Source organism: Salvelinus fontinalis, chromosome 16 (genome assembly GCF_029448725.1).
Source record: "Salvelinus fontinalis isolate EN_2023a chromosome 16, ASM2944872v1, whole genome shotgun sequence".
In the NCBI taxonomy this organism is placed as follows: domain Eukaryota; kingdom Metazoa; phylum Chordata; class Actinopteri; order Salmoniformes; family Salmonidae; genus Salvelinus; species Salvelinus fontinalis.
The window spans coordinates 38938943-38952380 of NC_074680.1; the positions used below are offsets into that span (position 1 = coordinate 38938943).

General features: G+C 46.5%; 1 protein-coding gene across 3 annotated transcripts in view; it reads left to right on the forward strand.

The window, feature by feature from the left end:
* Positions 1-13438, forward strand: part of LOC129813130 (pleckstrin homology domain-containing family H member 1-like) — a 75030-nt gene that overhangs the window by 26375 nt on the left and 35217 nt on the right. For all 3 annotated transcript variants that reach the window (XM_055865333.1, XM_055865335.1, XM_055865334.1), the window contains exons 3-15: positions 2278-2340; positions 3218-3367; positions 3674-3757; positions 3950-4031; positions 4455-5056; positions 7097-8353; positions 8524-8733; positions 8918-8996; positions 9339-9424; positions 9543-9690; positions 9846-9985; positions 10223-10333; positions 10745-10831. In XM_055865333.1, the coding sequence (XP_055721308.1) occupies positions 2278-2340; positions 3218-3367; positions 3674-3757; positions 3950-4031; positions 4455-5056; positions 7097-8353; positions 8524-8733; positions 8918-8996; positions 9339-9424; positions 9543-9690; positions 9846-9985; positions 10223-10333; positions 10745-10831 (3099 nt within the window). The remainder of the gene's footprint in view (positions 1-2277; positions 2341-3217; positions 3368-3673; positions 3758-3949; positions 4032-4454; positions 5057-7096; positions 8354-8523; positions 8734-8917; positions 8997-9338; positions 9425-9542; positions 9691-9845; positions 9986-10222; positions 10334-10744; positions 10832-13438) is intronic.

The window sequence follows — 13438 nt, forward strand, 5'->3', positions numbered from 1 at the left end:
AGTCCTTGGTCACTATCTTCCTCCTGTGCACTGAAACCACTGAAGTCATCTCCTTTGGTGTCGGAGTTGAATAGCCTCAGAATTGCTTCATCCGATGTTGGATCGTTTTCATTGCGCTCTCCTCACTTTCATCCGGAGGCAAACTCATCCAAGCCTCATTTTCTAGTTCGGGCCATCTGCTTTTCTTTCCTCTGAAAACTTTTGTTGTCTTTTTGCACTAAGTCAGTTTCTCACGCTGCTGTTTCCAACGTCTTATCATCGACTCATTAAGGCTCCCGTGCAGCAGCTCTATTTCCTTTTCCAACAGCCAGATCGATCGCCTTCAAATTGAAAGCTGCATCATATGCATTTCTCCGTGTCTTTGCCATGATGAGGGTGACAAAATGACTACCGTAATCAGAATGATGGAAAGTTTGAGCACGCTCGATTTCAGTTTTTTGGCGGCATGAATTTGTGAAAGCGGGAAAAATCCATAAATTAGCCGCGTCATTGTATAAAGCGCAAGGTTCATAGCGTGGGAAAAAAGTAGCGGCTTATAGTCCGGAAATTACGGTAGTTACAGGATTAATTCTGCGTAGTTACAGGATTAATTCTGCGTAGTTACAGGGTTAAAACATAAATAAGTCAAAGGTTAACAGTTTAGACATTCATTCTGAGTGGTTAAGGTTAGGGCTATAGTTTGGGGAAGGCTTGAAACAAAATAATAAAAACTATGCCCTATTATCATCGAGTATCATCAAGTTTTTTCACAGCTTGCTAAGGCATTGTGATCTGCGGTAGGGCAGTGGTCCGAGCAGTATGCTTCGGCTCCCAACATCATGCATTCACACCCAGGGCCGGGCAATTGTTTTTTGTTTTTTTTGCCAAGGAAGGCATATATCCACGTTCTTAGGACCTTTTCAAACGTCAGAAATCAAAGTCTATTTCTAATGATCAGGCTGCTAGGCTAGCACGGGCTCACATCCTACATAGTACTGTAGGCTAGCACGGACTCACATCCTACATAGTACTGTAGACTAGCACGGACTCACATCCTACATAGTACTGTAGGCTAGCACGGACTCACATCCTACATGGTACTGTAGACTAGTACGGACTCACATCCTACATAGTACTGTAGACTAGTACGGACTCACATCCCACATAGTACTGTAGACTAGTACGGACTCACATCCCACATAGTACTGTAGACTAGTACGGACTCACATCCTACATAGTACTGTAGACTAGTACGGACTCACATCCTACATAGTACTGTCGACTAGCATGGACTCACATCCTACATAGTACTGTAGACTAGTACGGACTCACATCCTACATAGTACTGTAGACTAGTACGGACTCACATCCTACATAGTACTGTAGACTAGCACGGACTCACATCCTACATAGTACTGTAGGCTAGCACGGACTCACATCCTACATGGTACTGTAGACTAGCACGGACTCACATCCTACATAGTACTGTAGGCTAGCACGGACTCACATCCTACATAGTACTGTAGACTAGCATACAGACTCCTCTTTTAGATCTATAGACTACCATGGTGGACAGACATGTCTCAGCTATATTTATGGTCTGCAACACACACAGTATCCAGAGACACACACCAGCACAGTATAGGGCGATGTCTGTCCCTACTCCACTATAGGATCAATTAAGTTTCAGATGGTTTTCCTGGAACCCCTCTGATGACCTTGCCTGATAATGTTCAATGAGTCATTATTCAGTTTGAATACATGCTGTGAGGAGGAATGTCTGAGTTGAATGGGTTTTGAGGAATTGGACTCAGAAGGTTGACAAACCAAAGTTCCTCCCTCCTCTACCCCCTCTCCCCCCTCCCCTGCCACCCACAGTCACTCGCCACTCACCTTTCAAATTTCCTGTGAGGGGGACGACGCTTAAGAACTATTGTTGTGGGGGATTAGTCAGTTTGTGTGTGTGCGTGCGTGTGTGTGTGTGTGTGTGTGTGTGTGTGTGTGTGTGTGTGTGTGTGTGTGTGTGTGTGTGTGTGTGTGTGTGTGTGTGTGTGTGTGTGTGTGTGTGTGTGTGTGTGTGTGTGTGTGTGTGTGTGTGTGTGTTACAGACCATAAATATGTCTGAGACATGTCTGTCCACCATGGTAGTCTATAGATCTAACAGAGGAGTCTGTGTGCTAGCCTACATTGCAGACACACACGCACACACACTGGATTTTCCCGTGACCCCCTTCAACCCCATACTGAGACAGCTGACCCGTAGGAAGAAGTAACCATGGCAACCTGTTTGTCCCCTAGATGCAGGAGTTGGAGCTGAGGGTGACAGAGTCTGACAAACGGGCTGAGAGTGCTGAGAAACAGGTACAGTACAGTAACAGTCTGCCAACCACATTTTACAATCACAGCTTCTGTAGGCTTGAGTAGCTTTCTCCCTCTCTCTCTCTCTCTCTCTCTCTCTCTCTCTCTCTCTCTCTCTCTCTCTCTCTCTCTCTCTCTCTCTCTCTCTCTCTCTCTCTCTCTCTCTCTCTCTCTCTCTCTCTCTCTCTCTATATATATATATATGTCTCTCTCTCTCTCCCTCTCTCTCTGTGTCTCTCTCTCTCTCTCTGTCTCCCTCGCTCTCTCTCTCCCTCCCTCTCTGTGTATCTCTCTCTCTCTCTCTATATCTCTCTATCTTTCTCTCTCTATCTCTCTCTCTCTCTGTGTCTCTCTCTGTGTCTCTCTCTCTCTGTGTCTCTCTCTCTCTGTGTCTCTCTCTATCTCTGTGTCTCTCTCTCTCTGTCTCTCTCTCTCTCTGTGTCTCTCTCTCTCTCTCTCTCTCTCTCTCTCTCTCTCTCTCTCTCTATATATATATATATCTTTCTCTCTCTCTCTCTCTCTCTCTCTCTCTGTGTCTCTCTCTCTCTCTGTCCCCCCCCTCTCCCTCTCCCTCTTTCTCTCTCTCTCTCCCTCCATCTCTTTCTCTCTCTCTCCCTCCCTCTCCATCTCTCCCTCTCCATCTATTCCTCTCTCCCTCCCTCTCTCTCTCTCTCTCTCTCTCTCTCTCTCTCTCTCTCTCTCTGTGTGTCTCGCTCTCTTTCATAATTTCTGAACGTGCCTCTCTATAACAGTTGAGGCTCATCTTGCAATCTTGATTTAGTCTCCTGCTCTACTGATGGTTCCAGAGTCCATTTATTCCCATCTATCTTGTGAGTGTGAACATGTGAGTGTGAACAGCATAGTTGATGATGTATTACAGATCCATGTCATGGAAGAGAAGCTGAAATATGCAAACGTACAACCCAGTGAATCAGAGAACTCAGTGTTCAGAAGGTACCAGGAGCTGACCAATCAGGTGCAGGAGAAAGATGCAGTGATAAAGAGATTAGAGGTGCAGCTGGAAAAACAGGTATGGAAGCTATAGAGTGAGACCCAAATGGTATCCTATCCCCTATATAGTGCGCTACTTTTGACCAGAGCCCTATGGACCTTGGTCAAAAGTAGTGCACTGTATAGGGAATATGGTACAATTTAGGATGCAACCATAGATAAGAAACACGGAAGACACATTTCAGTTGAATGCATTCAGTTGTACAACTGACTAGGTATCCCCCTTTCCTTATTATGTCCATTCATGTTATGTAATAAAATTCATAATATGTACTGTAGGTTATGATGAGTCACTAACCATAAACTGTGTTTTCTTGGCCTCTAGATCTTAGTCAGAGCCCAGGAGGCTAAGATCATTGAGGAGAAGGCTGCTAAAATCAAAGACTGGGTTACGTTTAAGCTACGAGAGGTAAGCGTAGCTCGGATACACTCTGTACTGGGACATATACATCCTATAGGGATCAGCCACGTCAAAGATGAAGCATTCCTTACATTAGCTCAACTCAAACCCAAACCCAGCGTATGATCAGTTGTTAAAGACAAAGAGAACAGTTAACCCCAAACTTTCACGAATTGTCATCTTCTTTCTGCGCTGTTTCAGATGGAGATTGAGAACCAGCAGCTGAAATGGTCCAATCTGAAGCAGGCAGAACAGATGATGATGCTGCAGGACAAACTGCAAGGTGATCTTGATCACAGGAACTTTAGTTCATCGAGCCAGGACCTCACCCTCTGAGAGTACCAAACTCCATTTTAATAAAGCAACATCCGCAGGCCATTGACGCCAGCCAGCTGTTGTCACAGCATTAACAACTGTCATCACACTTTTCAATTGTTATCCACCTAAAGTCATGCAAATGGTCTGGTTGAAGTGGCATAGGATCTGTACAAGTGGGAGTATGTAGATGATGAAGAGGGGCCCAGCATAGAGCCCTGGGGCACACCACAGTCTATGTTACTTTGATAGTATCAGAGCCTTATCACCTTAGTGATAGATGATTAGTAGTCAAGTGTGGGCCTATGTTCTACAGTACATGTTGTTATATTGTCAAAGGTTGCTGTTGTGTCTCTACATTAACTATATCTTTTCCCATCTTGTCCAATAGCTCTCCTGGAGAAGCCTTTATCTCCCCTCCCCCCCACCTGTCCTTCCACAGACACCCACCAGGTACCCTCCAGCCCTCTGTACCCCTCATGCTGTCCTGGGACCCCACCTGTCCAGGAGGAGACAGGCTGGGGGAGACAGACAGGTCCAGGGGACAGAGTAGAGCAGCCCTGTAAACCCAGAGGAGACAGAGGAGACACAACAGGCCACGGCACTGTGACAGTAACCCTGCCAGACACTCCCTCTCTGGGCAGCAAGGGCAGGGAGGCTGGGGCTGGACCTGCTAGTCCTGTTCCAACCACTGGAGGTCAGGACCAACCACTAGGTAGCGCTACTCCCAGAGATCACTCCTCGGATGAGCTCAACAGCAGGTTCCGCTCCCAACGTCTCCACTCTTCCTCCTCTTCCTCTTCCTCCTCCTCATCTTCCTCTGCCTGTGAAACAACCCACGGGGGTCCCAGGACCCCTGATATCCCTACCTCCACCTCCACCCCCAAAAACCCTCTCCTCTGCCGCTCTCCATCTAACTCCCACCCCTTCCAGACCCACGCCCAGCCCCTGGCACTACCCTCCCATACTGGGACCAGCATGACCCTACCCAAGGTGTGTTAAGTTCTATGTATATGTATATATACACTACCGTTCAAAAGTTTGGGGTCACTTAGAAATGTCCTTGTTTTTGAAAGAAAAGCACATTTTTTGTCCATTAAAATAACATAAAATTGATCAGAAATACAGTGTAGACATTGTTAATGTTGTAAATGACTATTGTAGCTGGAAACAGCAAATTTTTCATGGAATATCTACATAGGCGCACAGAGGTCCATTATCAGCAACCATCACTCCTGTGTTCCAATGGCACGTTGTGTTAGCTAATCGAAGTTTATCATTTAAAAAGGCTAATTGATCATTAGAAAACCCTTTTGCAATTATGTTAGCACAGCTGAAAACTGTTGTTCTGATTAAAGAAGCAATAAAACTGGCTTTCTTTAGACTAGTTGAGTATCTGGAGCATCAGCATTTGTGGGTTCGATTACAGGCTCAAAATGGCCAGGAACAAAGACCTTCTGAAACTCAGTCTAATCTAGTTCTGAGAAATGAAGGCTATTCCATGTGAGAAATTGCCAAGAAACTGAAGATCTCATACAACGCTGTGTACTACTCCCCTATACAGAACAGCGCAAACTGGTTCTAACCAGAATCGAAAGAGGAGTGGGAGGCCACGGTGCACAACTGAGCAAGAGGACAAGTATATTAGAGTGTCTAGTTTGAGAAACAGACCCCTCACAAGTCCTCAACCGGCAGCTTCATTAAATAGTACCCGCAAAACACCAGTCTCAACGTCAACAGTGAAGAGGCGACTCAGGGATGCTGTTCTTCTAGGCAGAGTTGCAAAGAAAAATCTCAGACTGGCCAATAAAAATAAAATGTTAAGATTAGGAAAAGGACACAGACACGAGACAGAGGAACTCTGCCTAGAAGGCCAGCACCAGAACCAAAAATCTAAAATTTGGACTCATCAGACCAAAGGACAGATTTCCACCGGTCTAATGTCCATTGCTCGTGTTTCTTGTCCCAAACAAGTTTCAAATCAAAATCAAATCAAATCAAACTTTATTTGTCACGTGCCGGAATACAACACGTGTAGACTTACCGTGAAATCCTTACTTACAAGCTCTTAATCAACAGCACAGTTCAAGAAGAGTTTAGAAAATATTTACCAAGTAGACTAAAATAAAAAGTAATAATAAAAAGTAACACAATAAGAATAACGAGGCTATATACAGGTGGCACCGGTACCAAGTCAGTGTGTGGGGGTACAGGCTAGTTGAGGTAATTTGTACATGTAGGTGGGGGTGAAGTGACAATACATAGATAATAAACAGCGAATAGCAGCAGTGTACAAGTGGGGGAGGTCAATGTAAATTGTCCGGTGGCGATTTTATTAATTGTTCAGCAGTCTTATGGCTTATGCGGTCTTATGGCTTATGTCACCCTGTAGCGCTGTCTTAGGCGTCTCACAGTACGGACATTGCAATGTATTGCCCTGGCCACATCTGCAGTCCTCATGCCTCCTTGCAGCATGCCTAAAGCACGTTCACGAAGATGAGCAGGAACCCTGGGTATCTTTCTTTGGTGTTTTTCAGAGTCAGTAGAAAGGCCTCTTTAGTGTCCTAAGTTTTCCTACTGTGACCTTAATTGCCTACTGTCTGTAAGCTGTCAGTGTCTTAACGACCGTTCCACAGGTACATGTTCATTAATTGTTTATGGTTCATTGAACAAGCATGGGAAACAGTGTTTAAACCCTTTACAATGAAGATCTGTGAAGTTATTTGGATTTTTACGAATTATCTTTGAAAGACAGGGTCCTGAAAAAGAGATGTTTCTTTTTTTGCTGAGTTTATATATATATTAATGTGGCCCTATACACCTGTAATTATGGTACTCTCTCTCCATTCCTTGTATTTGTACACGAGCCATACAATTCTTTTTACTGTTTGACTGTGCCAATGTGTGATGGCCGCTCTGGACCGTGATGTTATCAGTCAGTAAACTTAGTTGAACTTGAACCTCATCAATCAATCAGCCAATCAATCAAATGTCAATCAATAATGTCATCTATCTTTGTTTGTGAACTAACAGGTGCGGACGCCTCTGACCCCACGAGACAGCATTCAGCTGGTGAAGAAACACTACAGTCAGCCCCAGTCTGGAGGTGTGGACCGGTTGCACCACCTCAACGTCTCCAGTCAGCCCCAGTCTGGAGGTGTGGACCGGATGCACCACCTCAACGTCCCCAGTCAGCCCCAGCCTGGAGGTGTGGACCGGATGCAACACCTCAACGTCCCCAGTCAGCCCCAGTCTGGAGGTGTGGACCGGTTGCACCACCTCAACGTCTCCAGTCAGCCCCAGTCTGGAGGTGTGGACCGGATGCACCACCTCAACGTCCCCAGTCAGCCCCAGTCTGGAGGTGTGGACCGGTTGCACCACCTCAACGTCTCCAGTCAGCCCCAGTCTGGAGGTGTGGACCGGATGCACCACCTCAACGTCCCCAGTCAGCCCCAGTCTGGAGGTGTGGACCGGATGCAACACCTCAACGTCCCCAGTCAGCCCCAGCCTGGAGGTGTGGACCGGATGCAACACCTCAACGTCCCCAGTCAGCCCCAGTCTGGAGGTGTGGACCGGATGCACCACCTCAACGTCCCCAGTCAGCCCCAGTCTGGAGGTGTGGACCGGATGCACCACCTCAACGTCCCCAGTCAGCCCCAGTCTGGAGGTGTGGACCGGATGCAACACCTCAACGTCCCCAGTCAGCCCCAGTCTGGAGGTGTGGACCGGATGCACCACCTCAACGTCCCCAGTCAGCCCCAGCCTGGAGGTGTGGACCGGATGCACCACCTCAACGTCCCCAGTCAGCCCCAGTCTGGAGGTGTGGACCGGATGCACCACCTCAACGTCTCCAGTCAGCCCCAGTCTGGAGGTGTGGACCGGATGCAACACCTCAACGTCCCCAGTCAGCCCCAGTCTGGAGGTGTGGACCGGATGCACCACCTCAACGTCCCCAGTCAGCCCCAGTCTGGAGGTGTGGACCGGTTGCACCACCTCAACATCCCCAGTCAGCCCCAGTCTGGAGGTGTGGACCGGTTGCACCACCTCAACATCCCCAGTCAGCCCCAGTCTGGAGGTGTGGACCGGATGCACCACCTCAACGTCCCCAGTCAGCCCCAGCCTGGAGGTGTGGACCGGATGCACCACCTCAACGTCCCCAGTCAGCCCCAGTCTGGAGGTGTGGACCGGATGCACCACCTCAACGTCTCCAGTCAGCCCCAGTCTGGAGGTGTGGACCGGATGCACCACCTCAACGTCCCCATAGACATCATGACTGCTTCCAGCACCCAGGTAAAGGGGTGAGCATGGTCAACTCTATCCTGTAGTGTAGAAACAGTGAGAGTGTGCTTAAAGTCAACAGTCGCTCACATAACAACGATAAAAAGGTACCCGGCTGCACTCAGTTGATGTAGTTGTAATTTAAGTAATTGCTTCTTCTTTTTCATCTTTGCACCCTGCAGAGCCTTGCATCTCCCTCCACCTGCAGTCACTTCCTGGTGGAGACAGATATAGATGACGGGCTGCCTGACAGTATGGAGGGGGTGGTAGAGGGGGCAGAGGGTCCTCCCCAGGAAGGAGTGTCGTTTGTTGGGTTGGCTGAGGGTCTGGAACTGCTGGATCCGGAGGTTCTGAAACCCCCCACCCCGCCTCTGCACCGCTTCCCCTCCTGGGTAAGAGAGAGAGAGAAAGAGTGAGAGAGAGAAAGAGTGAGAGAGAGAGCTGGTGGAGTGCTCTTTGCCATAGTCTCATATCTGTGTATGTGTGTGTGTTCCTGTTGTTGTGAGCAGTCAAAGTAATGTTATAAAACACACGTACACACACTCATGCTTACACAATGATCTATGTGCTCTACAGGAGAGCCGTATCTATGCTGTGGCCAAGTCAGGGATGACAGTATCGGAGGCGACCACAGGAGCCAGAGGTCCTTGTCCAGGTGAGTTACCTACCATGCTGATGTTGGAGAGGACTGTCTGGAGGAATCTCAATTGCAGTTCGTTGTTTCCTCATGAGGAATGAAGGAATTGCAATTGAGATTATCCCTCTGTGTCTGTGGTGGAACATTATGGGGCCTGTCAGTACTCATTTTGATGTCACATCTTCCTATCTGAGGGGGCTAAGTAACACCTGTGCAGGTGTGATCTGGGAAGCTTTAAGGATCTCTTTAAAGAGATGTGTAAGAGCAGAACCCTGCTTTTTAATCAGCTGTGATGAAAGGATAGGACCTACACACAGTAAGACAGACTATAATTATAAATCTCGCTCATGTTTCCTGCAGGAAAAGCACAGTACCTTGCCGCAGGACCATTCACTCACCTGATTTACAAGAACATCACTGTACCCGTGTATACCACGCTGAAAGGGGTGAGTACCGTACTCTACAGCAGCTCTAACTATGTCCAACTGACAATAACATATCCACTCCCTATGGACTGTGGTATGTGCTGAGGAATATCTAAAAGTGTCTTCTGTCTGTCTCCAGAAAGCCACTCAGATCAGCAGTGTGCCCCTGCATGATGATGACTCTGGTTCGGAGGATGACAGTGGCTCTCTGGCCAGCCTCAGGACCTCCACCCTGGGCCCAGAAAGGAAGGGCAGCACCCCCGGGAGCCCCCGCGCCGTCAAGAGGGGTGAGAGGGTTTACTTTACTTTAATTATTTTTTTTTGCACACTTTAAAAAGTACAATATAACATATAACACAAGGTACGTGCAAATAAGACCGTCAGCTGTGAATCACCTGAATGACCTGTTCCTGTTGGGACTTCTGACCTTTGATCCCTCCAGGTGTGTCCATGTCATCCATTAGCTCTGAAAGTGACTACGCCATCCCTCCTGACGCCTACTCCCTGGAATCTGACTACTCTGAGCCAGAACACAAGGTCCAGAGAACATCTTCATACTCCTGCGAGAGCCTGCGAGAGCCTGTGAGTGACCATTTACAGTACGATATGGTGCAGTACAGTACCATGCACTAGCCACAATAGAATATAAAATACAAGGACCCCTTCTACTTCACTGTAGATTCACTAGGACTATTCAGCTGTACTGAGCAGCTGTAAAGGACAACGTGAAAAGAAACTATCCAATCCATCAGAGTATGGTTGAGGTGGCAGTGTGAAAATGGTAAGTGAGTCATGTGCTGTGTGTGTCCCCATGTACAGGAGATGCTGGAGAAGTCAGGCTACCTGCTGAAGATGGGCAGTCAGGTTAAAGCCTGGAAGAGACGTTGGTTCATCCTGAGGAACGGAGAGATCTTCTACTACAAGTCTCCGGTGAGTCTCCACGCGTCCTCACTATCTTCTTGATTACTGTCTTCTCTGACAGAGTTAGTACAGTGACAGTAAATCGCCAACCTTGGCTTTATACCTGTTCAGAAAAACACACACCAGGTGGCAGTGTGCACCCTTTCAGTTTGTTTACCAGCTCAAAGAAGTAGTAGAAGAAAATGAACTACTTCAAAATGGGGATGGGCTCAATGGCGCTGCCCGTGCTCTCACAGATGCCGTCATGGGACCGATACAGTAATGCAATGTCTATCTAAGTCTATGGCTGAATCAGTTAAGTTACAACTGGGGTTTGTTCAAAAACGCACAGGAGGATATTTCTCCAGGAACACGGTTGGAGAGCCATGGTTTATTCTGTAATGCCAACTCCTTCCTATGGTCTTTGTCCTGGTGTTTCAGAGCGATGTGATACGGAAGCCTCAGGGTCAGATGGAGCTGAACTCTTCCTGTCGCATCGCCCGTGGAGAAGGAGCACAGACCTTCCAGGTGAGTGACAGTGATGAGCAGTGGAGAAGGAGAACAGACCTTCCAGGTGAGTGACAGTGATGAGCAGTGGAGAAGGAGCACAGACCTTCCAGGTGAGTGACAGTGATGAGCAGTGGAGAAGGAGAACAGACCTTCCAGGTGAGTGACAGTGATGAGCAGTGGAGAAGGAGAACAGACCTTCCAGGTGAGTGACAGTGATGAGCAGTGGAGAAGGAGAACAGACCTTCCAGGTGAGTGACAGTGATGAGCAGTGGAGAAGGAGCACAGACCTTCCAGGTGAGTGACAGTGATGAGCAGTGGAGAAGGAGAACAGACCTTCCAGGTGAGTGACAGTGATGAGCAGTGGAGAAGGAGAACAGACCTTCCAGGTGAGTGACAGTGATGAGCAGTGGAGAAGGAGCACAGACCTTCCAGGTGAGTGACAGTGATGAGCAGTGGAGAAGGAGCACAGACCTTCCAGGTGAGTGACAGTGATGAGCAGTGGAGAAGGAGAACAGACCTTCCAGGTGAGTGACAGTGATGAGCAGTGGAGGCTGCTGAGGGGAGGGCAGCTCATAGGAATGGCTGGAATGGAGTCAATGGAATGGTATCAAACATGTGGTTGATAACGACTCCATTCCGGCCATTATTATGAGCCGTCCTCCCCTTAGCAGCCTCCACTGGGGAAGAGGGGTTCAATCTGCTGTTACTGCTAGTTCAGCCACTTTCACCCCCAGAAGTAAATTGAGTTAGCTAGTTTGTTAGCGCACGCAACATTTGGTTGTGGGTTCTGGGATTACTAGTACACACACACACACACACACACACACACACACACACACACACACACACACACACACACACACACACACACACACACACACACACACACACACACACACACACACACACACACACACACACATGCACACACATCCCTAGCACCAAACTGGGTAAAAAAGAACGTTGCAGCCTGAAGTAGAATCATCAGGTATGGAATGTTGTCTTCTGCAGCTGATACTCATCTCTACTAACCTGGGGATGCTATCTCTGCCCACTCAGAGTGTGTGTGTGTGTGTGTGTGTGTGTTCTTGCATACGTGCATGCGTCTGTCCCTACCTGCCTGTCTTTACAGGCACGTATTCACCCTGCATTTCTCTTCTCCTGTTCTAATCTTCTCCTGTTCTAATATTCTCCTGCTCTAATCTTCTCCTGCTCTAATCTTCTCCTGCTCTAATCTTCTCCTGTTCTAATCTTCTCCTGTTCTAATCTTCTCCTGTTCTAATATTCTCCTCTTCAAATCTTCTCCTGTTCTAATCTTCTCCTGTTCTAATCTTTTCCTGTTCTAATATTCTCCTGTTCTAATCTTCTCCTGTTCTAATATTCTCCTCTTCAAATCTTCTCCTGTTCTAATCTTCTCCTCTTCAAATCTTCTCCTCTTCAAATCTTCTCCTGTTCTAATTTTCTCCTGTTCAAATCTTCTCCTGTTCTAATATTCTCCTGTTCTAATCTTCTCATGTTCTAATCTTCTCTTGTTCTAATATTCTCCTGTTCTAATCTTCTCCTGTTCTAATCTTCTCCTGTTCTAATCTTCTCCTGTTCTAATCTTCTCCTGTTCTAATCTTCTCATGTTCTAATAATCTCCTGTTGTAATATTCTCCTGTTCTAATCTTCTCCTGTTCTAATCTTCTCATGTTCTAATAATCTCCTGTTCTAATCTTCTCATGTTCTAATAATCTCCTGTTGTAATATTCTCCTGTTCTAATCTTCTCCTGTTCTAATATTCTCCTGTTCTAATCTTCTCCTGTTCTAATCTTCTCCTGTTCTAATATTCTCCTGTTCTAATCTTCTCTTGTTCTAATATTCTCCTGTTCAAATCTTCTCCTGTTCTAATAATCTCCTGTTGTAATATTCTCCTGTTCTAATCTTCTCCTGTTCTAATCTTCTCCTGTTCTAATCTTCTCCTGTTCTAATCTTCTCCTGTTCTAATATTCTCCTCTTCAAATCTTCTCCTGTTCTAATATTCTCCTGTTCTAATCTTCTCCTGTTCTAATCTTCTCCTGTTCTAATCTTCTCCTGTTCTAATATTCTCCTGTTCTAATCTTCTCCTGTTCTAATATTCTCCTGTTCTAATCTTCTCCTGTTCTAATATTCTCCTGTTCTAATCTTCTCCTGTTCTAATATTCTCCTGTTCTAATATTCTCCTGTTCTAATATTCTCCTGTTCTAATATTCTCCTGTTCTAATTTTCTCCTGTTCTAATATTCTCCTGTTCTAATCTTCTCCTGTTCTAATCTTCTCCTGTTCTAATCTTCTCCTGTTCTAATATTCTCCTGTTCTAATATTCTCCTGTTCTAATCTTCTCCTGTTCTAATATTCTCCTGTTCTAATATTCTCCTGTTCTAATCTTCTCCTGTTCTAATATTCTCCTGTTCTAATCTTCTCCTGTTCTAATATTCTCCTGTTCTAATCTTCTCCTGTTCTAATCTTCTCCTGTTCTAATCTTCTCCTGTTCTAATCTTCTCATGTTCTAATATTCTCCTGTTCTAATATTCTCCTGTTCTAATATTCTCCTGTTCTAATCTTCTCCTGTTCTAATATTCTCCTGTTCTAATCTTCTCCTGTTCTA